Consider the following 27,443-nt stretch of genomic DNA (forward strand, 5'->3'; position numbering starts at 1 on the left):
GAGAGAAAAAAAAAAGGAGGGCATATCTACATATTAATTTATTCAAAGTTTGTAAAAATAAGTTCTGGTGTTCATTTAAATCAATAACTTTGGCTATTATGGTTCAGACATTACATATATTAAGATGTACCTATTTTCTGTCATAGAAATGCAGTTAACAGCTTCCAAAAGACTTTAAATTACTTGTATCAGAGCTTTTTTCTCATACTTATTATTGCCAATAAAATAAAATATTATATTTATAGAAATTGTTATAAATCATACTAAATAGCTATGTAAATTCTCAGAAATACTTGCATTATTGTGAAGAAAGTCATCTGTATTTTGTATATCTGAACTGCTGCTTTAAAATATGTCACATGACAACTTCTTCCAAAATAGAGTCATAAAAATATCTATGCTTGTCAGTCAAATAAATCAAATGAATTATAGCAATGTATATGTTTAAATCATAAGTTTTTTACATACATTAATATGTTGCAGTCAAGTAAACTTTCAAAAACACATGTATAAATGTTTCACTTTCTATGTCTTCTAAAATATCACATTTGCTTACTATGAGATACTGAATCATTTAAAATCATTATAACTTTCATATTTTATAAATTATAACATGAATAAATAAGTAGTTATAAAAGATAACTCACATTTAAATGTTATAGAGTTTATTTTCCATCGCAGAGTCGCATTTGCAGCAGTTCTACTTCCTGGTAGAGTGTTCTTCATGAATCTGCGATGTGTCAGTGTGAATTCAGGGGTCAAAGTTCAAATTGACTGCTTTCAGCTTCTCTGCGTGAATTCTGAGAGTTGAAGCTTTTAAAACAATTTGAGGACACTATTCACGAGGTAACCCACATCCCAAATTGTCTCCCTTAACATTCTGGCGGGAATTTTGTTAAAAACAAGTGACTGACATTCATTTAGCAATATAAATGAAGCTAAACATAGCAAAACCTTCGCGAAGTATTTTACAAGTTATTACAGCCTCTATGAAAGTGAAACTAAGCCCACAGTTATTAATATGTAATAGAACTAATTATTTATGCCCCAATTCAATTTTTATACAAATCTTATTATTTACTGTATCAGTATGATCAACAGCATGTGAATATATTAATATGAAAGAAAATCAAGAGAAAGAACAGAAAAAAAAAGGAGAGTAGAAAATAAAAAGAGAGTAAAAGAAAAGATAAAAAAATGAAAAAGGAAGCTATAAAAAGTATCTACAGTGGAATATTACTTGCTGTTTATATTAATAAAGATGAATATGAAACATACTATTTACTGTTATTTAGTTCTAATTATTATTAGTTAAAGCATGACAAATTATTTGTAAACAAGTATAAGCAATATAATCAAGGAAGTATAATTAGCAATAGCATTTAAACAACATATATACTTTTTACAAGGAATAAATAAGTTATTATTCCATTTATCATATTTTCATTACACTTCTCTCCTGCCCTCCCCACCCTTACCCACTACATAATCTAAATAGAATGTCATTATTTAAAATAAAAGAAAAGAAGAAAAAGAAAAAAATGTATCAAGTTACTAACCTTGGTTCTCTTTGTCAGAAAGAGAAACATATTGAATGATAGCTTGTTATTAGTTCCTCAGATATTTTGACTGATTATGAAACAAAACAGTTATTTGTACACAGAAAATAACTTTGATTAAATCTTTTCAGAATATTTGTGGCTTTCTGAAAATGCAGTAACTATATTTAAAAAGATTAATAGTGAAGAAAAAAAGAGAGAAAAAAGAAAAACATAGAACAAGTCATTTGTTTTTAGTCTCTTTTCTTCTCTGAAGTCTTCCATGAAGTTTCTGTTGCCAACCTCTTTAATGAAGGACTAGCCCATTCCATTTCCTCTATTTTATCCAAAATCTTATTTTTTGATAAACAGCAATGCAGAGTCTAAGTCATCAAAAATTTTAGGACCATCAGGAAGGAAGATTTTTAGCTTGGCAGGAAACAGAAGGTAGGTTTTAAACTGTGCTTTCTTAAGCTCCCTTATTAATGGCAGAAAAACTTTTCTTTTAGTTATTACCAAGGAAGAATAGTCATTGTCAAAACGCACAGTTGCCTCATTAATTTTAACAGGAGCTTTAGCCCAAGCAGATTTAAGTACCATCTCTTTATCAAAAGATGATAGAAATCTAACTATAACTGATCTAGGATACTTTTTGTTAGAGTTAGTATTAGCTATAGATCTATGGGCTCTTTCGATACCAAAAGAAAATGCTTCTGGCAAGTCTGAAGTTTTAGGGAGCCATGTTGTTAAAAAAGAAGTAATATTGTTACCTTCAATATTTTCTGGCAGTCCAAAAATCCTAATGTTATTGCGCCTAGATCTACTTTCCAGGTCATCAAGCTTTGTTTGTAGATGTGTATTTTGTTTCAGCAAAAACTCAATGTTGATTTCCTCTTCTTGGATTCTATTTTCCATGTCATTTACAGTCTCTTCTATGCCTGTAATCTGGGTCTTCTGTTGTTGCAAGTCTATATGTAACAAGTCTATTTGTTTTGTAGTTTTTTCTATGAAGGTATCAATTTTAGTATCCAGTTTATCCATCTTAGCAGTAAGTTGCTGGATTGTAGATATCAGAGACTGAAGTTCTTTCTTGATGCTGGAATCTTGAGAATTTGTCTTACTGGAACTCATTTCAAACAGAGAAACTGACAAGAAAATTTCCAAGGTGATTTCTGACAGGAATATTTTTAAAATTTTCTTTCATTTTTAGATATTATTCAAGAAATAGATAAACCAAACATATTTAGAAAGAAAATTACTTCATAAACTAATTTTTAAAGCAATTATTTCCTGTCAGTGAAGTGAAATTGGTGGAGCTGAAGAAATCTGCTGCTATCCTGTGTTCATCCTTGGCCACGCCCCTCTGAAATGTACTATTTTGACTCATCTCCCATCCCCCTTCACACCTAACTTCCCTAGCTGTCAAAGTGCTAAGGGTAATTTGAGCTGTTACCTGCTGAGATTGACAGCTTACAGCATGTGACTTGACTTGTGTACTGTTTCCTTGTTCTAGCCTTTACTTTCTGTATGGGTAGGGGAAGGACCAGGGAGGTGTGATATCATAGCATGGGTAGATTTTTAGGATGGTTGTGGTGATGTCAGTTTGGGAAGAGAATTGGCCAGAAAACTACTTATATTCATTGGATATGATGACACCAGTGAATTGGAGACTGCAGCAAATTTTACCAAGGCAGAATAAAAGTTTTTTTGAAAGTGAAACCACCACAGTACAGTAAGGTATTGTTCTAGTTGACAGAAATAGTAGATTTAAAATATTTTAAATGTTCTATTTTTGTTTGTTCATAGCAGGGACTGTAAATAGGGAGAAAAAGGATGGAGAAGTTGAGCATAACTAAACTGCACTATTTCCACTGCATTTGTCTGCCTTACTGTGCCTGTTAAATCATATTTTGCTGCTGTTTTCACTGTTGCAAAGCTTTTTTTTTTTTGCTATTTTCACTCTTTGCAAAGTAATTGTTGCTACTTGCTCACTGTTTGCAAAGCATCTGTTCTGTTTTCCTGCCAAGCAGTGTTTTAATTAACTGACTTGTTTACTGTTTAAAGCATTCTTTAGTGTCTCACTGCTGTTTAAAACATTTTTTAGTGTTTCCCACCTAAAGTATTGTAGCTAGTAGCTGTAACATAGTCCAAATACAGGTTTGCTACATCTGGGTCTGTTTGTAGTGGCTGTTGTATTCTGAGCACATTTTCTAAGCCATCTTTGATTGGAATGGGTCCTTCTGCACCCTTGTGAGAGAAGTGTGCTGATTGGAACCTGTCTGGTGAAGGGTGATTGGTCTAGGGCTTGGAGTCATACCAACCAGGAGAAAGAAAAGAAAGAAAGAAAAGAAACAAAACATCATGTAAAACTGACAAAGAAAGAGACAACAGCTATGTAGGACCAGAAAACCCCTAACAAAAACACGATCCTTAGGTAAAAAAGAAGGACTAAGGAAGAAAACTGTAACAGCAAGTATAGTAAGTCCTACAAGGCTGAGAATGAGAAAGAAAACAGTAAAGAAGGCCTGGCAAGAAATTCAACAAAAGGAATGAAAAAAAGAAACAAAACACCAAGAAGTACTATATTATATAAAAGTCTAATAAAGAGCAAAATCTTACTAATATCCAAACCCACACACCCCAAATAAACCAAACAGATAAAAGTAAGAAAGGAATACTAAATGAAATACAAATAGTTCTGTAATGCTGTGAAAAGAGAACAAAACAGAAAAGGCCGTAAGGAGGGTAAAATGCTGGGGAAGCCCACAACAAAAAGGAGTGCAGTGGCTGGCAGAATACACTCCATAAAGCAAAACAGGATATATATACACCTAAAATGCAAAAAACACTGATAAAAACACCAGTGCAACACACTCATCAAGAAAGGTAGATCACTTGTTATGCAAAAAAGAAGAAACAAACATGGGTAGGCAAAACACTCAGCCACCCCACCCCCACTCTTTATGTCATAACCACATTCACAACTGCTGCAACAAATCAAGGACTGAAACAATCTTCCCAGCAAGTACCTCACACCTCACTACAACAGGCACCCCAAAGAAGACAAAAAACAGATACCAAAAGGAAATCTGCCCTAGCAACAGCTGGCATCCAGGCACAACCATAGTTCCCATATAAACATTTCTCAATAGTGAGAGGAAATGCATGTGGCATTGCATAATGATGCTGTACACCCTCACAAAAAGCAACCGCCCTGGGACACTGAAGAAAACATGCTCTGCTGTCTCTAAAACCTGACACTCATCATGTGGATGCAATTGCAACCCCACAGGGTGAAAAACATAAGAAGATTAAACAGGTAGATTATCAAGAGAACAATACCACAAAAAATCATACCAGTGAGGAATGCTGACTCAAACCTAGCAATCTCCCAGGGAAATAATGTCGATACCCATTAATGGTGTAGAAATGGGCCAGAAAAGAAGAATAAGGTTCTTTCTTAGAGGAAGGGTGGGAGTCTAAAGACACATGCTAAGCAAGCAGCAAAGACTGGACTTCCCACAGCTCCAATGAAAGGGACCCTCCTTGCACAATTTCCAGACAAACAAGTCTGCCAAAACCAACCAGACAATGCTGGGAGCAGGCAACCAAAGAAAAAAGATCTGCAGCCTGTAAATGCCGCAATACAGGAAAAAGAAACAAAGTGTACAAAAAGGACAGGATGCAGTAAACTAACACCACCAGAAGCAGGAGAATACAAAACAGCCCTCCTAACAGATGCATAAGAAGTACCCCAATAAAATGAAAGCCCTCAGACAAAAGGAGGGTGGACCAGGAATGTGGAAATAAATAGACAGAAAAACATACCCTAAAGTGCCCAAAAAGTCACCATTTAATAAAAAGACATTTTTTTCAAAAAGGCAAAGGAAAAGAATGCCAGAAATCCAAGCGCTTAACAGCTTTACCAAGAAGGGCTTTGCAAGACTCAAAGACATAAGAAGGAGAACCAAAAGGCACACCCAAGATATAGATACCAGTGCTAGCAAAAGAAACCTCCTCACCACTGAGAACTGCACCAAAACCACAGGATTTGGCAAAATTAAGAGAATGGCCCACTAATGAAAAAAACAAACAAACAAAAAAATACTTTAAATAAAGCAAAATAACAGGAGAAGACTCTGCAACAATAGTAACATCATTCATGTAAGACAGAAAACGAGGCACCAAAACTCCTAAACATAGAAAAGAAAAAGGAGACAAGGAAAGTGCACCCTCACTTTAAAAAACACAGCACTCACCACCAGAGTAAAAAAAGATAACTGCTCAAGGGACAACCTTGATGCACACCATTCTTTATGGTAAACTCAGATCCCATCCACCCATAAACCACAGGAACAGTAACAGAGGCTGAAATACACTGAAAAAAGAAAAAGAGGACCAAATCCAAAAGTCTTTAAGATGGCTAACAAGGCTGAATGACTAACATTGTCAGGTCACAAGAGAGCAGCATAGCAGAATCAGAAGCATGAACAAAGGAGGCAAGAGACTTCAACAAAAGCAACAAATCTTGCATAAGCCTACTAGAAATACCACAGTCCCCAGGGTCCAACAAATATTGAATCTTTGACTGCATATGTAATTGCAAGATCTTACAAAACAACTTATAATCGGTATTGCAAAGAGAAATCAGACCCCAGTTAGACAAGACCTGCAGTCACCCTTTTTCCAAAGAAATTTAAGGGCTATCCATAGCAAACCTGGATGGGGAAAAGCCACGAGAAAACCAAAACTCAAACAACTGCACTAGTACAGACAACTGTGCATCCAAGTGGTAAAAATGGTAAAAAATACCATCCAATCCTGGGGCAGTATCAACCTTGAAAGAAACAATAGCCCTTCGAACTTCAAGCAAAGTAATAAGGGCATCAAGAGTCGTACTAAAAACAGCGGGCATCATAGGTATAGGCCAAGATTCCACAGAATAAGGTTTACCACCATACAAAGTGGACAAATAAGAATTAACTTCTTGCAGAATACCTTCATCAGTGGTAATAACATCACTTGAAGAGGACAACAAACTGTCAATAAAGGTTTCCTTCCTAAGAGTCCATTTACCAACATAAAGGAGAAACTGCTCACCCACCCCTTTGAAAGGATGGAATAAGTTCTAAAGAACTACTCTCATCCTAGCAAGGTTGTGCAAATACAATTTACGGAGATGCCTATGGGCATAAGCAGGCCCATGATGCACATCAGACAGGAAAACAGCATAAAGGGAGTTGGAAGAACACTTAAAAAAGGGATAAGAATAAGAGTGGGCAAACCAAGAATATCGGGAAACAAACTTATCTTTAAAGGCCAACCACCAAGAAGAAAGAGAAGAATAAAAAGATAACATAATAAAATGATCATGCCATAACTCAGAAATAACCTCTTGCCAGGCAGAAGTAAAAGTCCAAAGAGCAGTAAAACGAGAAAGACCCCTACCCTTACACAACACAGAAGAAACTCAAAAGGAAAGGACATATCTCGATGATCAGTAAAAGGCACAAAAGACAAGGATGAAGAAACCCCTTCAAAGGTAAGAGAACAAAAATAATAATCAATTTGGGTGCGAGCAGCCCCATGAAGGTAAGTAAAAGCAGGACGACCACATACAATAAGAGTGGGCAAACATAAAATGTCCTTACAACAACAGACACTAGAGTCCTGTCTGACCCTAAAATACCCTGGTAGTACATGACAGTTAAAGTCACCAAAAAAAAAAAAAACAAACAAAAAAAAAAGAATAGTACAGTCAATTAAAAAATAAGCTTGAAAAAGTTGAAATAATAAGCGATGCTTAGTCAGTGGAATAAAAGCATAACCAATCACTAAATGTACAAAAGAATGCCTATACAACAAATTCACCATGAAACCCCTACCAGGTAAAACATGAATAACATCCCTAACAACCACAACATATTTATGATACAGTAACCCAATACCATACCTACGAGCCGTCCCTAAAGAGCAAACAACTCCATTCCTCCACAAAGTTTCCCACTGGGAGCAATGAACAGAGGAAAGCCTACCCACATCCAGCAGAAAACAATATCAGAATGTAAGGCAGAAACCCAGGAAAAGACAGTCAAATGCAAGGGCAATGACACCATACCATTAATATTACAAAAAGTCAAAGACAAGTTAGCCATCAGTACCAGGACAAGAAACCCCTTCAGAACCTTTCTAAGGACACTTGTTTCCAAGATTTCTGCGTCAAGAAGCTGAAGTCCACTGCTGAGAATCATCCATATCCATACACAAATCAGATTCACAGCTAACAGTATCCTTAGAAGCAATATCATCACCAGTAGAAGGGGTATCAGATATACCAAGTAATTTCCTATTAAAATCTAACATATCAGTACCAGTACGGACAACAAAAACAATGGGAGAAAAAGGCACAGTAGAGTGAGAACCAGAATCAAAAGAAACAGGACAATGAGAACTAAAAGGCAAAGAAGGCAGAACAGACCCCTCCAGAGAGGAAACAGAAGTAAGAATAGAGACAGAAGAAGGGGGGTCAAGGGACAGAAGCAACAACCTGCACTGGGGAAGACTCCACAGGGGTAGCAGCAGAAAGAGAAAAATCAGAAAGTAAAGCCTGAGAAGACTCAGTAGAAACAGGTAACAGAATGTACAGCAGGACAAACAAAATCAACATGAAAACAAGAACATGAACGGCACCACTGTGGACAAGCTGTAGCAAAATGAGCTGCGGAACCACAGTAAGTGGATTTTCCAACAGGACAATTAGACACCAAGTAAGAAAATTCACCACAAAAAAAAATCCTGTCTGACCAAACAACAAGCACACCAGGCAAATGGGAAACACCAGAATCAAGGACATGCAAAGGCCCCCAGGCCACCCACCCCCCCATCCCAAACTCCATCAGCATCAGAATCAAAGATTTCTTTATAGAAAAAAACATCAGCACACAGAGTAAGTAAATGCTCCCTAACTTGTGCTTCTTCACTATCAATAGAACAAAAATATAAAATAGGTTTGCGCTTATAACATCTACTTCAGAAAGCACATAATCAGATCAAGGCTGCTGATGTTTATGTGTAGTAAAATGAGAAACAAATGCAGAAATAGCCTCTTGCTCTTCAAAATAAACATCCGCAAAAACATCCCTCCCCCAGTGAATAATAGCACACAAAGACTGAACAGACACAGACAAAGGTTTCAGTAAAAAATGCCAAATAAACGTACGTGAAGAAACTTCAAAACGGCACAAAAAACTAAGAATAAGACAGATTGACAAACGGCTCCTCTCCACACTGGATTTAATTGCACAGTACAGGGTAAAAACCTCCAACTTTGCACAGATACAAGGTAAAAACCTCCAACTTTTAAGCGCTTTTCGTTTGAGACTCCAAACTTCTTCAGAAAGTTGTTTCAGAAACAAATATTAATCAGGCCATACATTTGCCTGTTTTCTTTCCCAACTTCAGCAACAAAGCCGAATATGTTCTATATCTATTGAATGTTCATAGATAATTATGTTTCTGTTTGCATAGGACTAAAGATTTTTGAAAAGCCAGTCAATTGTTTCTTGCCTTTGCAGGCCCTTGGGAAGGCCTACCAGTATCCAAAGTTACCTTAGCAAAATGGCTAATTACATTTTTTTTATTTACACCACAAGAGGTATAGATCCTTCCAAACCTATTTGAGCTCAAATCCAAAGAAATTCAGGTAAACACTACTAAAGTGCACACCCAGAAGAACAAGAGAATTCAAAGAAAAACAAGGAACGTATCACCACAGTTAAGTGATATATAAAAACTAATAGATAAAATCCACTTAACAGCTCAGAACCAGGACAAGCACTTTCAGCATAATGCCTTCTTCAGATCCTGATTATTCTGTCCTGAGTATCCTAAATTTAAAACACTGACTTCCAATCACAAGTCCAAACTTTTAGTCAGATGGCCCATTCGAAAAAATAGTCATAGAGTCTTTTTCGCCATATTTCATAGTCCAACCAATCATGCTTTGTTAAAACAGGGAAGTTTGCATTTCAACCAATGGAATGCCCCCTCTGTCTCTTCCTATTCACTATCTTTCAATAGGGACAGACTTCTTCAATCCAAGATGTGTAGTCTATAGAATACATACAAACGCTGCACACCTCTTTGTCATCCAATCAGGTACAAATACTTTTTCAATGCCCAGTAAACATCCTCCTATGACTGAAATACTAAAAACTCCAGATCACTACAAATTATTAATGTGTTAATGGTATTCTTTATTTCTATTCTCTCCTTGTTCCTTAAAAATCCCATACTTAGGATTTTTCATATTTAAGATTTTTTCTTTTTGAAAATATCAGCTTGCGGCAACTTCTTGCCTTCCGATCTAAGTATTATTGGTGTCTCCACTGTCAAAAAATAGCCTCATATTGCATTTATAAAGATGGTAGCAAATTCTTCATAAAAATGTTTTGGTTATTATTTAGTTATTGTTCTCCAAAGGTAGTAACTGAAACCTTGGACTACACATCAACTAACCAATGGATTTTCAGAGAAGACGGCAAATTGCTATTATAGCCTATGAAGATTTTTCCGTTCACTACTAAGCTAAAACTTAATGCCAGTAGCAAAACATAATGGCAACATCTCTCTTTTTGTTTGCCATCCATTCAGAATACAATTGATTCCTCCACAATTATTATTTAGTTACTTGCCAATAGCTCTCATTAAGATGGAAAACAACTAAAACTTTGGCTATGGATCAGCTAGCCAATAAAATGTCAGAAAGAATGGAGAATTTCTGTTCTGACGAATGGAGATTTACTCCTTTACATATTATGCCGAAGCTTACGGCCAGTGATAATCCATAATAAAAATGTCTCTTTGTCTCATACTTTGTATAATTCATCTAAAAAATTCCCAAATACTCAAGTTATAAAGGCATTTACATTATTCAGTCTTTTTTCATCTTTCCAATGAAAAGTGGCAACTCTCTATGAAAACCAATAAAAATATATCACTTTACTATTATTGGACTTGTTCTCTGAGCTAGATATTCTATCCGATATCAATATTATTGTCAATCTTTTCTTTTCAACCTATTTGAGCTCACTCAACCAGGGCCATGGCCACTTCTGCAATATTCCAGGCTAATGCCTCCATGGATGAGATTTGTGCAGCGGCCACATGGGCCAATCATCATACCTTTATCATTCATTACAAGTTGGATTTGGACTCCAAGGGATGAGCCTCCTTTGGTTCAATGGTTCTGAGAAACATCTTCCCATGAGTCCTCCCAGGATAAAGGTAGCTGGGGACCCAGTCCTGCATGTGAGGACAAGATGAGAAACTGACAATATAAGAATAAGAAGTTATGTACTTACCATAACATTCCATCTGTATCGTCAATTTTTTTCATCTCTCCTCACATCCCCTCCCTCCAATCCCCTTCCTTTAGGTTTTCTGGTTGAATGTGAAGTGAAATTCTGGTCATTATCTCCAATGCTTCAAAAGTAGTCTCCTTAGAAATCTTTTCAACATTAAAGTTCAATATTTTCTTCTATGGGAATAGTTCTAACAAACAAGATCTGAAGTAACAGGGAGAAGTGCGTTCTGGGTAAGGGGAGGTACCCAAGAGCTTTTTTGTTGCCATGAGCTTAGTAACAGCTGATTCAGATCCAATGGATCAGATCTGGATCCCATATGTGAGGAGAGATGAAAAAAATAAACAATACAGATGGAACATTATGGTGAGTACGTAACTTCTTATTTAATATTTCCCACCTATATTAGTGTAGCTAATAGCTGTAGCATAGTCCAGTTATAAGTTTGCTGCATCTAGGTCTGTTTGTAGTGGCTGTTGTATTCTGAGCACATTTTCCAAGCCATCTTTGATTGGAAGGGGTCCTTCTGCACCCTTGTGAGAGAAGTGTGCTGATTGGAACATGTCTGGAGAAGGGTGATGGTCTAGGGCTTAAAGTAAGCACCGTCACTGATTCTTTTAAGTTTTTTAAAAGATTTTTTAAAGTTGTTAGCTTCTTGTATTTAAGCCCCGCTTTTGAGCAGTTTGTGCATTGTGCAACAATCCGTGCTGCCTTGCAATTATGCACCATAGCTGGACAGATAATTACAACAGTTTTTCCCTTAGATACATTTGTAGTATATTAGTGTAGTCCACATCTGTAGTATATCTGTGGTCAAAGAAGTATTGCTAGTGAGCTGTCATCTCTGATCAAAGAAGTATTGCTAGTGAACTGCCATCTCTGGTCAAAGAAGTATTGCTAATGAGCTGTGACCTATTAAACCACCAGCCAAAAATACCCTTCTACAGAGCACCTGCTAAATCAGTCATAAAAGCACCCTCTTTGTGATAACAGTTCTTCAAACTTAGCATTATGGACAGTTGGACCACCCTTGTTTCTCCTGCCAGCCTTGTAGACTTGGGTCTCCTGAGGCAGTGTAGCAACTGCCTCATGTACACTGACAACCCTCTACTAATAAGCTCACTGTTGTACAGAGTGCAAGAGATGTATCTACACCAAGAATCTTGAATCCCTGCTCTCTCACACTCAAAACAGTAACACTGAAGAGACTAACTCACCCACCACTATTCATGCACATAGTACCACTACTTATACACATAGTATGCATCCAACACATGAATCAACATACATGAGGTTCTCTCAAAAAACTTACCGAAATACCAGAGACCTCCAAAACAAGAGACTGCTACAACTAACACAGTTCCCACAGCACCCAAGACACATGGCAAAACCAGTGCCTCATCTACCAAGCCCTTATGGCATAACATTCAAAAAACAAATTTTCTTGTGATTGGAGACTCCATAGTGAGACACACACATGTCCCACTCACCAGGTTGCATAAGTCAAGGTTAGCTTCCTGTCAGGTGCCAGGATTCATCAGATTATGCATGCACTCAGGTCTCTCAGCAACAAGTACCATTATGACTCTGTCATAGCTCATGTTGGAATGAACGACCTGAGACATACCTCACTGGACTATATGAAGAGAGACATGACTGAGCTTTCCAAGTATGTGTCTCAGGAAAGTATGTTCCTAGCCTTGAGCAGCATATTACCCTCACTTAGAATGATGCCACAGTATAAATAAAACCCGATCAATTTCAATAATTGGTTTAGTTTTTGGTGTCATTCAAAGGGAATCCAGTTTCTGTCAGCCTGGGATGACATGGTCAACGAACCTCGCTGCTTTGCTAGAGATGGTTTGCAACTGGCACCACTAGGCTTTAAGCTGCTGGCAAAGGTTCTTGTCTCCCCCATAGTGCCTCTTTTAGACAAGGTCTCAAAAACAAAAACTGCCAATGTGAAAACTGCCAACCATAACAAAATAAGGGTTATACCACTAAACTCTAGGAGCTTAAACCAAAAACTACACATCTTGGAAGCACTTCTATCACTGGAAGATGTAGATGTATGTGCAGTCACAGAAACCTGGTCCAAGGCCTCAGAGAGTACTCTGTCCTTGCAAGGCTACAATGCTTTCCACATCTTTAGATCACAAAACGAACATGTGAGAACCAAAAGGAGGTGGTGTTTCTATCTGTATTGGAGATAAACTCACCTCCCAACTAGTTAGACTGGACAACTCCATGGAGTTACTGCATGTTCAGATCAATGTGGGTAAAACCACCATTTAAGTCATAGCTAGTTATAGAACCCTCTCCATGGATCATGATGAGTATGAGGCCTACTTGACCAAACTGGAGTCAGTCCAAATATTGGTAAACACTGTGGCCATGGGGGATTTCAATTATCCCACCATCAACTGGGAAATGTACCATAGCCTTAACTCACTAGTGCAAATGTACCTTGATTTTCTTAACTCAAATGCTCTGGAACAAATTGTTCAAACCCCAACAAGAGGACCAAACATACTACATCTGATCCTCAATAACAAAACAAGCAGATGCACCACCGCAACTGTCGGACCCTCATTAGTTAAATATGGCCACAAATCAGTCACCTTTGAACTGGCACTAACACCAGAACTCACAAAGGGTAAAGTCAGATTAAAATCTTTCACCAAAGTGAACTATACCATCCTAGGGGAAGGTATAAATGCATTCTAAGCCTCAGCCCCAGCTGGAAGTGGTAACTACACCAAAGCTTACACTAAAGCCCTGTACAATCACTTGTATAAGTGTATAGGCTCATCTATTCCAGAGAGAATCAAAGCCAGAGCAGCAAGTAAAAAAAAAAGCTGCCCTGGTGGACATCCAGCATCAACAAACTTTAGCATCAACAAACTTTACAAAAAACGCAAAAAGTTGCTGTCTAAGAAAACTAAGGCGAGCCCACAACAATGGAAAAGCACCCTCCTCAGCCTCAATAGGCAAACAAGACAACATGTAAAATCCTCTAAGGGTAAGTTTTAGAAAAACTTAGCAATCACAGCCAAAGATAACCATAAGGCCTTCTACAGTTACGTATGTAACTTAAAAGGTAGAACCCAAGTACGTGCCAAACTAGTGACTAACAGTATCGCACGCTGATCCCACAGAGATAGCAAACCTGCTAGTGGACAGATTTAGTGAAAATTTCACTCCCTTATCCCCTCCAAACTTATCACAAACCTTGCCCTAACACCCCCCCCCCCCACATATATCTGAAGAGCAGGTCAGTAAAGCCTTGTCTAAGGCAAAAAACACATCCTGTATGGGACCAGACAGCATCTCAGGCTATCTTCTAAACAAAGTAAAGCATGAACTAGCATCACCATTAAGTACCCTATTTAATCATAGCCAAAAACCACACATTTTGTTCCTGTGGAATGGTGAACAGCAACAGTCATTCCCCTCCACAAAGGTGACTTAGCAACAGACCCAGTGAATTATAGACCTATAAGTCTGACCAGCCTCATTTGTAAAGCCATGGAACATATCATGAACCTCATAAATAAAGACAGAGGCAACCTCCAAATCCTGAATCCAACCAATTCAGCTTCATCAAGGGCAGTTCCTTTCTGTTAAACCTGGTGGATTTCTTCAAAAATGTGACCAGGTCTACTGACAAGGGCAAATCTGTGCACACAGCATACCTTGACATGGCAAAGACCTTTGACAAACTCTCACACTCAGGCACTACCGATAAACTTAGCAAACTGAATGTAAGCCCCTTTGTTGTAAGCTGGGTTGCTAATTGGCTCACAAATTGGTCACACACTATCAAAGTGAGTGACTGTACATTAACCAGCAGACCTGTCACCAATGGGATATGACAAGTGTCAGTGCTGGGCCCCCTACTGTTTGTTCATAGGTTCATAGGTTCATAGGTTTATACTAGGCTATCTGCCCTAAGGCATTTATAAGCCTAGCCCAGAGTTTTTGTGGCTTACGCCACCCCTTATGTTAAAAAATACTGCGCCCATTAGTTTGTTGTGCCTCTGTCCAGCAGTGACACAGAGATGATTCCCGGGGTAAACCTACGATCTCCCATCCACCGGTCAAGATTTCTCTTGAACAGAGCCAGCGAGGTGCTCTGCCTCACATGGACCGGGATTTTATTCCACAACATAGGGAGTCTCTGGGTGACAAATCTATCCCTCCAGCATGTCCTATTTATATCTGTGCTAAGGTTTAAGTCGCTTGCTCCAGTGGATCTGGTAGATTTGGATTTTTTGAGGTGGAGCATGTCCATTAATTCTGGGTTGGACATGGCCTTGTATGTCAGGGACAGGTCACCTCTGAGCAGACGGTATGCGACTGAATAGAGCTGGAGTTTCTTCAGTCTGGCAGCATATGACAGATTTTGGAGTCCCTTTATCCTTTTGGTGAGGAATTTTGGGGTCTCTCCAATTGCTGCAGGTGTCGGGTGAGATACATCCCGAATGGGGCATTGTACTCGATCATTGGTCTGATAAGTGAAGAGTACAGGGGAACAATGACCTCACTTGATCTGGATGTGAATCCCTTCATGATCAGGTGGGCAATGTAGAAGGTTTTTCTAACCACTTTAGCAATGTGAGTGTCAAAAGAAAGGCCACTGTCAACCTGGGTCCCCAGGTCCCTGATAACCTCTTCTGTGCTTAGTGGATTGCCACCTATATGGTAGCTTGGGGTTACCTTGTTTTTCCCGAAGGGTATGACTATACATTTTTTAGCATTTAACTTCAGGCCATGGCTCTGGCACCAGCTATCAGTTTCCGTGAGACCCCTCTGAAGGATATCTGTGTCCGATGTACTTTCCACTATGGCTCCCAGTTTGCAGTCATCTGCAAACTTTGTCAGCCATAGTCCTCCTATGTTAGCCTGTACTTCTGAGAAGTAGATGCCGAACAACAGTGGGCCAAGGGCTGAGCCCTGTGGGACACCACTTGTGACTGGCTTGGAGTCTGACATGGCACCAGCTACTCTAACCCTGTGGGTTCTGTCCTTTAGCCAGTTTGCAACCCATCTTGTGACATATAGGTTTACATTTAAGCTGGTAAGTTTCTCTATAATACCCGAGTGGGGTATTGTGTCGAAAGCTTTTGCAAGGTTATATACTTCTCAGAAGTTCGGGACAAATCTAAAGGGCTGTGGCTAACCAAGTTTGTGAATGACTGAAAACTTGGTGCAATTATTGAATCCCCAAATGATGTCAGTATACTTCAGGAGGACCTTATGCAGACCAACAACTGTCTTAGTCGCAGTCTCAAACTGAATGCAAAGAAATGCATCCTCATTCTCTTCAGTAAAAATAATGTCCCTTCACACTGTCAAATTAATAACAATACCCTATGTGCATACAAAGTGGTACCAGATCTGGGATCACAAGTAGACTGCAACCTTAACTTTGACCACCATGTGTCTACTGTAGCAAGGAAGTCTTTCTACATAGCACGCTTGATTAACAAAGGCATCACCTCTAGAGCAAAGGAGGTTATAACTACTTTAAACTCATCACTAATCAAGCGAAGCCCATAATTGAGTATAATTCCCCTGTCAGCATGTACCATACAAAGCACCTGCAGTAATTGTAGAGACCTCAGAGATTTGTAAGAAGATGAAGGGACTCCAGCACTTGCCTTACATAGACTGACTTAAGTCCCTGTCACTATACTCAGTATTGTATAGACTTCTTAGGGGGTAACTTACTCCTGGGTTACATAGCAATCTCCTACCCAAACCTAATGAATTTGCTACACATCCACAAATCAAATGTGACTAGAGCTACCCATTGCAGGAACCTAAATATGGCCTGCCACTTGAATAGGACAAGCTGGAGGGACACCTTTGTCTCACAGTGACTGCCACATCTTTGGAATAGGCTGCTAATTAATGTGAAGCAGGGCACCATTATGACACTGTTCAAAAGGAACCTGGACGAGTGGATGGGGCTCCATAAAGTCTTACCGAGGACAGCACCCACAACGCTCTTGGACATGGGCAGTCATTAATAAATACAATCCTGGATATTGACTAGAGTATCTATGGTATTACACTGGGATAAAATGGCTAGGGTTGAAATGACTTTTGGGTCGATACCCTAGTAATCTCTGTAACCTCCTATATATTTGGACACCCACATAATAAGACATAAATTACCCTTCAGATTCACAAGTTACAAACTGCTTTGCAAAAAGTTGTTCACCATTCAAATCATATAATTCTCCTTCCAGTATGTATTTGCGTGCCTCACAGTTGCCTCATGTTGTATTACCTCTTTTATAAACCTGTAATTCATCACAATGTACAGAAATATGGTGTACTATTCTATTAACTATAATGCTCAGCATAAATCTCTCAAGGTTTCATCTAATCATCTAATACTAGTATTATATACCAGAGTAAAATACACATGTGATGGTTTCCCTAACTGCTGCTTGCAGTTATACTGGAAGTAAAATTTTTAACCTCCTTAATCTAATACCTTTTGGCCTATTCTCCTCATCAGAACATAACTGCCTAACTGAATTAAGGGGCTGATGTACTGTAGATCCTCTATTATATCACATTTTTTTTTATTTTCATTATAAATTTCATATTCCAATTTGCCTTTTCCTGTACTAGCTCATATATGATTGAGCTACTGGAAAATACCTCCGTTTAATCCACTGATTTATACAAGTGTTTTCTGTCTTGGAGGCATGCAAATCTATTTCATTTTTAGGAAATAATGTGATAAGACTTCAAATTTTGTTATAGAGTCTGTCTATTAAACCCAATAATCATTGATTGAATATAAGTAATCCCATAAATCAAGCAAACCTATATTTTAGCACTGATGATCTAAAAAAAGTAGCCAAGGAAGGCATGTTATATATACGAGTAGATCAGACAAGGTCTGAAGTACTGTGTTTTATTCCTACACCTTTTTTGCCTGTAATTTGTCTCTAACCAAAACATTTAACCAGACATTACTCCCAGGTTGCCTCTGAAGAGTGACTGTGTGCCCATGTTTACCTAGTTAACAATATTTTTCTCCTCCATCCTTTTACACAATCATTGTTTTGGGGTGGTTCTTCTCTGCAATTCCAACAGCACAAAGCACAGAGATTTTTGTACTTCTCAACAGCTCTATATTCCCTTCATTTAGATTTACACAGACAACAATATATCTTCTTAGTTCTTAAATGATGAAAGCATATATAAATGCCAACAGATATAATTTTGCACATTTCTATATAAGATGAGGTCTAAATAATTACAGATCAAAAATTTTCTCAGATGCAGCAATGCCAGTGTCCTTTGCTGATTCTTGAAACAAAAACGTCTTTCTGCAGTGACTGAGAAAAAAATCAGACAGACTGATTTGGATATCCTCTAAGGTCTTCTTAAAAATGGAAACAATATAATTTGTTTTATCAAGAAAGAAGTCACATAACTTTTTAACCCTGAAAATAGTAACACTACAAATAAAAATGTATGAGTATAACTTTATGAATCCCATTTATTGTGTAAGTAAAAATAGTTTTGTTGCAATGTTTTAAAAGTATCTTCATATAGCTGGTAATACCACTGGACTAAACTACATGTAAAGAACATTTAAAATAAAAAGCCATGAAATAAACATTCACATTTTCTAATATAATATAGTCCGAGAAAAGAACACTATACAAAAGCAGGCAGGAAATTAATTAAATAGAAAGTATTTCTTTACAGAAAAAGAAGGGGAAAGTCTGTTGAAAGTGGTAGATGTTAAAGCATTTACTGACTTGAAAATATGAAAAAAAGAGGGGATCATAAAAGTCAGATATAAAGGAAAGTTTGCTTTTTCATACAGTACTTTTTTAAATTCTCCAACTTTATTTGCTCTTTTTTTAACTTTCCACATTATTAACATTCAGGACAACAGCAAATCACAAACAAGTATCAATTGTGGCCAAAAACAGTGCATGCAGTTACTGAAATAATCCCTTCTATCATAAAAAAGTTTGATACATATTAGTATTTAAATGTTTTTTTCTGCTTCATATACTGTTTTTGTAACTTTGTATCTGCTTAAACCTCAGAACACACATCCTACTGACATCTGAAAGGGAAGGTAATCAGTTTTTAGCCTTCCGGTCTTTAAAACATTTATACCCTTTGCCTGCCAAGTCATAAAACTTGTGTGTTTCATCCAGATTAAATAGAAAATAATTCCTCCAGATAAGAGACTGAACTACCTGACCATAATATAATTGCCAGTAAATCTATTAGCAGCTGCCTCTTCTAACCATTGTGTGGTCATGGTCTGAAGCTATAATATATATAATAATATATGTTGTTGGGGTAATTACATAGTAGTTCTGTTGTCTATTCAAATCATGAATGGGATTTGAAAAAAAAGATGCAGCCTTATACAACTAACTGTACTAAAATATCTGTTATCTTACATTTCTATTAAAAAGTAATCAAAGCTAAAAAGAGATTACATCACTCTTCAGTACTATATGATATAACCCAATCAGCTGTACAAAAACATTCAGCACTATTGTTATAGCACATTTCGATTTCAAAATAACTGAAAGTTATAAAAGAGCCTAAGTTACTCTTGAATTCCATATCCTATAGTTCTATTTAAATGTATCCAACAGTGACAGTGTCAGTAACACTGGTCATTATTATCTTACCACAGTGTTTTTGTCGAGTAACTATGTCGTACCATCTTTGGAATCATGGGAGTTGCTTTTAGAATCTGACCAAAGCCATCGAAACCATCCTGACTGTGAAGCCTGTTAGAAGAGACAATAATACAATTATGACATAATTTTCTGCAGCAAAAGAACTACTACAGCTGCCAACTAACTCATTTCTTTTGCTAGATCATTTGTAACTGACTTGTATGAAGATGAAAATCAAACACATCACTGAAGTAATACTTTTGTATGGAAAAGACCCTGAGTAGTTAATCTGTTTTCTCACTAAATGATGTTTTTAAAAACAAAGCTTTTATTTTCTGTTTTTTAAAATTACTTTAGTATGGTACAGTATGGTGAACTTTTTAGTAGACAATGAAAAATTATGTTGCACAAGGAACATGATGGAAAAGACAGCCGCTGGGAAGTTGCACTTCATAGAAATGCAGTGCAATCCATACTGTGACAAACACTGTAATAGTGATGTAACAATTTTTCCAAGTAAAGTGAGTTTATGCAGTACTGTGAGAAATTAATCATAAAAGTGAGTGTAAAATGTGTATATTACGTATTTAATGAAGATACATAAGTGTCTGACTCTCTGAAAATCCACCACATGATAACTTTGAGTACATCTCAGAGAAGTTCACTCATGAGTATTGATTTAGGACAGAGAAAGGGTGTGGCAGGGGTCTTTATAACACATCAAACATGGTCATCCACCAGAAAGACATTTTTTTCTAGACTAAAATCCAACATACACCATTTTCCAGCAAAAAAAAAAAAACTCCAAAAACATTCTATGACCAGATCTGTTTAAGTAGACTGTATTGTACATGATTGCCTGACAACTTACTGAATAGTGGTATATTGAACGTGATAATGCTAAATGCATAAACTTGAAATATCAAAACTTTAGAACACTGAACTCAAAATATATACTAATAAAATGTAAGTATTACATATATACACTGTGTCAGAGCAAAGCCCATTAACAAACAATATCACTCACTTATTAGTGAAACTCAGAAACAAATGCTAACACACATCTTGCTGTGTGTGGGGGGCAGAATCTAGTTCTCTAAACATGTAGCAGGTAAATACTTTGATTTCAGCATTTTAACATTTTGACATTTCTGCATTGTACAGTCTATATAATGACTTTCGGCATACTGCTAGTCAGTAGGTTGTGAAGAACGTCAGTACACAAAATGGTTTTGTATCACTACTCAGTATGTGAGCCAACAGTCTGGTGTTCAAAGAAAATGCAAACTTCTGAGGTGTCCTCCCCACCTCACTGAAAACTCTGACTAGCATAGTCAACAACCCCTGTGCATGATGGTAACCACAGCTAAAATGCGCTCCTGATGGTAAGATGAATGGCTATAACATTATGATTTTGAATCGCTCAGCTAAGCATATCTTGTAAATTCATTATGTGCAACTGGGCTTATGATATTTCACTGACAGAAAGGTAAATTCATTATGTGCAACTGGGCTTATGATATTTCACTGACAGAAAGGTAGCAACATCAGGTGGGGTATGTTTCTTTGAAACTAATAGGCAAGGCAGTTATGGGGAGGAGAAAGGATTATGGGCCACTTTCATGACAGGAAGCATGCTGCATTCACTGTAGGGATCATTAGTAGATCAACATTAAAAGTAGAAAGGAGCGGCGGAATAAATAAGCAATTTATTGAATGGCATAGTATGCCGAGATATTGTTGACTGAAGACAGAATAAATATGCTTTATATTAACTGGAATACCCAAAGTAGGAGAATGTCTCATTGGCGGACATACCGACTGCATGAAAAATTTAGTGATGAAACAAAGCTGAGAGAGATATGAGTTTTTAGAAGTAACACTCATAATTTACACTGGTGAGAGAATTTCAAAATTAGAAGAGACTGATCATCTGTAGAAGAGTGACCAGAGTACCATATGGCTTTAAGTAAAACCTTTATGATCAAGCAATTCAGAAGGTTGAAGATTATCCTTTAGGCAGTCCAGATCTAGCAATATGAAAAATAGCATAAGCAATTTACCTTTACCAGTATAAGAAACAAGTCAGTGAGCAGTACTGCATTAACTAGAGGAAGTGGGTAGAAAGAAAGACAGACTTATAATGAAAGTGCCATGACCAAGAAGCATGTGTCAGCATAAACCAAATTACAAAAAAAATATACCATTGATTTTAGAGGAACTAAGAATGCAACCTGGAAACATTCTGAAAATACAAGGGACTTTAAAAATATCCAAATAATTAAAAAAGACAACACTATTAGAAAAAAAGCAGCCAGCCAGAAGAGGAAAAGAGAGTCTGAATAGCAAAATATGTTAAAAAGAGAATACTGTCAGAAAAAAGCAGATAGAAGAAAGACAATCTGAATAACACATACACCATGTGGGGGCTTCAGCCCCTCACACCTTCATATGAACACACACACACACGCACACACACACACACACACACACACACACGCATGCACACACATACACACACACTAACACCACAGTCACATAGCTGCTAAGAAGAAAGTTTTAATCACTGGTGGTACTCAAACAGAAATCAGCATCAACAGGGATTTTTAATTGAAAATGTAATGGGAGTTCCAAATCTGAGTTTAAAAGCTGATGAGAAGGAGTTCATCCAGGTTACATTCAGCCATGGGTGGGGTTACTTGTTGGAAGTATATCACTGAACAAAGAAGGCACATAGGAGGGATACCAAGGCTTAATAATCAGCTCAGCTTTATCATTAAAGGGTAAATGAATTCCCAGAGTCTAGTTCTCTAAACATGTAGCAGGTAAATACTTTGATTTCAGCATTTTAACATTTTGACATTTCTGCATTGTACAGTCTATATAATGACTTTCGGCATACTGCTAGTCAGTAGGTTGTGAAGAACGTCAGTACACAAAATGGTTTTGTATCACTACTCAGTATGTGATCCAACAGTCTGGTGTTCAAAGGAAATGCAAACTTCTGAGGTGTCCTCCCCAACTCACTGAAACCTCTGACTAGCATAGTCAACAACCCCTGTGCATGATGGTAACCACAGCTAAAATGCACTCCTGATGGTAAGATGAATGGCTATAACATTATGATTTTGAATCTCTCAGCTAAGCATATATTGTAAATTCATTATGTGCAACTGGGCTTATGATATTTCACTGACAGAAAGGTAAATTCATTATGTGCAACTGGGCTTATGATATTTCACTGACAGAAAGCCAGCAACATCAGGTGGGGTATGTTTCTTTGAAACTAATAGGCAAGGCAGTTATGGGGAGGAGAAAGGATTATGGGCCACTTTCATGACAGGAAGCATGCTGCACTCAGTGTAGGGGTCATTAGTAGATCAACATTAAAAGTAGAAAGGAGCGGCGGAATAAATAAGCAATTTATTGAATGGCATAGTATGCCGAGATGTTGTTGACTGAAGACAGAATAAATATGCTTTATATTAACTGGAATACCCAAAGCAGGAGAATGTCTCAGTGCCGGACATACCGAGTGCATGAAAAATTTATTGATGATACAAAGCTGAGAGAGATATGAGTTTTTAGAAGTAACACTCATAATTTACACTGGTGAGAGAATTTCAAAATTAGAAGAGACTGATCATCTGTAGAAGAGTGACCAGAGTACCATACGGCTTTAAGTAAAACCTTTATGATCAAGCAATTCAGAAGGTTGAAGATTATCCTTTAGGCAGTCCAGATCTAGCAATATGAAAAATAGCATAAGCAATTTACCTTTACCAGTATAAGAAACAAGTCAGTGAGCAGTACTGCATTAACTAGAGGAAGTGGGTAGAAAGAAAGACAGACTTATAATGAAAGTGCCGTGACCAAGAAGCATGTGTCAGCATAAACCAAATTACAAAAAAAATATACCATTGATTTTAGAGGAACTAAGAATGCAACCTGGAAACATTCTGGAAATACAAGGGACTTTAAAAATATCCAAATAATTAAAAAAGAAAACACTATTAGAAAAAAAGCAGCCAGCCAGAAGAGGAAAAGAGAGTCTGAATAGCAAAATATGTTAAAAAGAGAATACTGTCAGAAAAAAGCAGATAGAAGAAAGACAATCTGAATAACACATACACCATGTAGGGGCTTCAGCCCCTCACACCTTCATATGAACACACACACACACACACACACACACACAAACACACACACACACACACATGCGCACACACACACACACACACACACACACACACACACACACACACACACACACACACACACACACACACACACACACACACACACACACACACACACACACACACACACACACACACACACACACACACACCCCTTGCCAATTCACCTACCTCTACATCTTTAGAATTTATTAGCAAACTAAGGACCTCAGCAACAGGCAGGACATAGAAACTCCATGGTAAAAAGGCAAGAACCAAACTGGACCATGCGACATGATAAGGCAGCAACTCTAAATACTGCAACGTTATGCTGCCTACAGAAGAATCATAACAAATATAATAAGTTGTAAGCCTACTCAAGCATACATGAAGGAAGCCTCCTCTTTACTTAATGAATGTGTAATTTTAATTTGCTTATACCAGTTCCAAATACTCCATGGTTTTACAGATGCATCCTTAAAAAGAATATAGCTTATGGTAATGTGCCAAAGGAAAACCCTTCTGGGAAGTCAAAACTCTCACTCAGCTAGTACCTGTAATGTCAGAAGGCCTAAGAAATGCAATGAAGAAATGGGAGATGTGAACTGTCCTCAATGTGGTCTGTCTCCAAACTGATTTCTGTAATATTCCTGTGTACCATATAACATGAAAATCACTGAAGCTAACCTGTTAGCATTTAAAGATATAGTTCCAAAATTTAACATCCCCCTGTTTAGAAGTGTAACATATACCAATGACACACAGTTGTGAGAAGATGTGCAATACTTTATATTGTTCATGTCAAAGTAACTAAACATTGTGCTATGCACATCATAGGTTATTTCCATCAAAATGAAAACTTTTACATATTTAATAACATTGCAATAAATGAACCTTTTAGCCCATCAAATCTAGAATAATCCATAAATGCATTTTGTTTCTTCAATGTTCTTCCATATTTGGGAAATTGAACAGGACTGTAATAAACATTTGGTCAGGCTTTTAAGAGGGTTGTTCTTGCACTGCAGCTTCATTTGAGGAAATAACTTCAGGACTTTCTCTGCAACCTCTGACTGTCACAATTTTACAGTATCTGTTTTCTTCCAGAGCTGGATTCAGCACAAGATGATCTTGGCAGCTGCTTAGGGCCCGGTGCTGGCTGCAGGGCCATGTGGCTTAAAAAAACAAGAAATAAAATTGTTCTGTCTTAAAAAAAATGCTTTATCTTATCTCTCAGACCAGCATCAGCACTTTTATATTGAGAGACATCAGAACATTGCTCTGCCTCAGCCCTGCATCAGCATGCACAAGATGCAGGAAGTAAGAACAGAATCCTCTAGTACACAGGAGATTTAAAGCAGAGGTTTTCCATAGTAGAAGCAGTATATCTCACACAGCAGTTCTTTGAGAAGTGTGTGTGTGCATAGCCGGCGTTAGGCACCCGCCAAATCAGCGGCCGTGAGGAGCCCCCGATTATCTCCCCACATACGAGGGCACCCATATGAAGCAGCCGCAGGTTTTAAAATCTCTTGTTCATTCGGCAGAGCCATCGCGAGATTCCGCTTTTTTTTTTCTTCCCCTGAAAGAACTGCTTCCTTGATGGCTGCAGCCAATCAGGTTCCTTGCTTTACTTGTTAGCTGCTCTCGATCAGGTCCGCTTCAGTGAAGCAAGGGACCTAATTGGCTATAGCAATCAAGAAGCAAGTTCTAGCTTCCTGATTGGGTTTACCCTAATATGTGGTCTATTGGGTCAGTTCTTTTGATTGTCGATGTTAGGCAACTATCTGAACTGCCCAGATTTTTAAGAATATCCAGATTTTTGATTTTTGGTTTGTTCTTCATAACATTTGTGGTTTTCTTATACAGTAATAAGTACTGAAGTCACTAAAAAATAGCAGATACATTTAAGTTTTAGACTTTATATCCTTCAGAAAAATGTATGCTAAAGCAAAGTCTGAAAGCAAGTTTGTAAGTTTAGATAAGCAATATTTAAAAAGTGTCCCTGTTTTTAAGCCTTTGTACCCCTATTATTTTTGGCTTTGTCCAGATTTTTCATGCTAAGATGTTGAGAGGTATGCTGTGAGGATGGATGGAGGATGCAGGTTTTGCTGGAACGACATTGGGACCAGCAAAGCAGCTCTATTTTAACTGCCCTTGTAAGAGCAATTTCTAAAAGATCTGAAAACTGTCCTTTTGAGGGTAATTTAAAAGGCCTGAACAGGTCTGGTCTGCGTGTAGTAGAAGCAAGCAGAGGATTAGTAGCAGCCTTCTATCAACTGCAGAAAAGGTAAGTTGCTGGGTTTATTTTTAACTTTATTTTTTGCTGGGGGGAGGAAACCTAGGGAGAGGATTGTATAACTTTTTTTTCTGCAGAGTGTTTACACTTAGATGATTTGTGTGTCTGGGGGGGGGGGGGGTGAGGGGCTGTGGTTGTAACAGTTTTATTTTATCTTTGTCCAGAATTCTTCTGCTAAGAGACTGAGGAAGGAAGGCTTGTTTGCAATTAATGTCCAGATTTGATGTCGTTTTTTTATCTAGTCTTGTATAAGAATATTCAATATTGCATTTTTGTTTTGTGTACAATTGTGCTGCAATATTGGTAGTGAGGGGATAGTGGCTGTAAGAATGCTGCAGAATATACAGATGTTTTAATGTATACCAATGCAAACTCTGTTCTGCTAGTTTGTTTTATGTATACCGGCAATGTCTACAACTATCCCTGATGCTACACCTTTGTTCTATGATAATGTTTTTGCTCTGTCCATAATTATTGTGCTGAGAGGTTGGGAGGGGAGTTAGTGGCTGTGAGAATGTTGCAGAATGTACAGCTACTGTTTTAATGTATACTAATGCAAACCCTGTTATACTAGTATTGTGTACACCGGCAGCATTTACAAGTATCCCTGATGGTACGCCTTTGTTCTATGATAATTTTTTGCTTTGTCTAGAGTTATTGTGCTGACAGGTTGGTGGGGTGGGGGGGGGTTTACAGTCTGTGAGAATGTTGTGCAATATTCAGATGTTTGCCTGGTATTTATCTATTTTCATTAAAACATGTGGGGTACGCAATGCATTTTACTTCATAATCTGCTATTCCAGCATCTGTATTTGCTGATAAGCACATTGTTTTTTATGCTATGCCATTGTGTTTTTATTTTACTTTCACTTCATCCAGATTTATTGTGCTGAGATACTGGGGGGGGTGGGTAAGGGCTGTGACAATTCTGCAGAATGTACTGACGTCTTAATGTGTGCCAATGCAACCTCTGTTCTATCGAAGTTGATCATAGCAAAGTTTCAAACTATCCCTGATGTTATGTCTTTGTTTTGCATTTTTTTTTTTTTTTTTTTTTTTTTTTTTTTGGGCTTTGTCTGGAATTGTTAAGCTGTGAGGTTAGACTAGAGGGGGCTGTGAGATTGTTGCACAATGTTTACATGTTTGACCTGTGTTTTTGGTCTGTTAGTCATCAAAAATGTGAATTCACACAATGCATGCTACTGGAAAAATCTGTTATTCTACCATCCTACCATCTTTATTAGTTCATAACCACAATGTTTTAAACCCCCTAATGTTACGTCCTTGTCTTTTTTTTTTGTACCTCCTCTAGAATTGTGCTGAGACTTTTGGGGGACTATGAGAGTTCTGCAGAATGTACTGATTATTGTAATGAATGCTAATGC

The 27,443-nt window shown here is 37.6% G+C and overlaps 1 protein-coding gene across 1 annotated transcript in view; it reads right to left on the bottom strand.

Annotated features, from left to right (window-relative positions):
- The window catches only part of LOC122813417 (protein transport protein Sec16B-like), a 1,253,021-nt gene that overhangs the window by 55,523 nt on the left and 1,170,055 nt on the right, over positions 1–27,443 (bottom strand). Inside the window, exon 21 of the mRNA XM_044085733.1 lies at positions 19,594–19,695. Coding sequence (XP_043941668.1) covers positions 19,615–19,695 — 81 coding nt within the window. The 3' untranslated portion in view covers positions 19,594–19,614. The remainder of the gene's footprint in view (positions 1–19,593; positions 19,696–27,443) is intronic.

This window comes from Protopterus annectens, chromosome 10.part0 (genome assembly GCF_019279795.1).
Source record: "Protopterus annectens isolate FY-2018-M chromosome 10.part0, PAN1.0, whole genome shotgun sequence".
NCBI classification, from domain to species: domain Eukaryota; kingdom Metazoa; phylum Chordata; order Ceratodontiformes; family Protopteridae; genus Protopterus; species Protopterus annectens.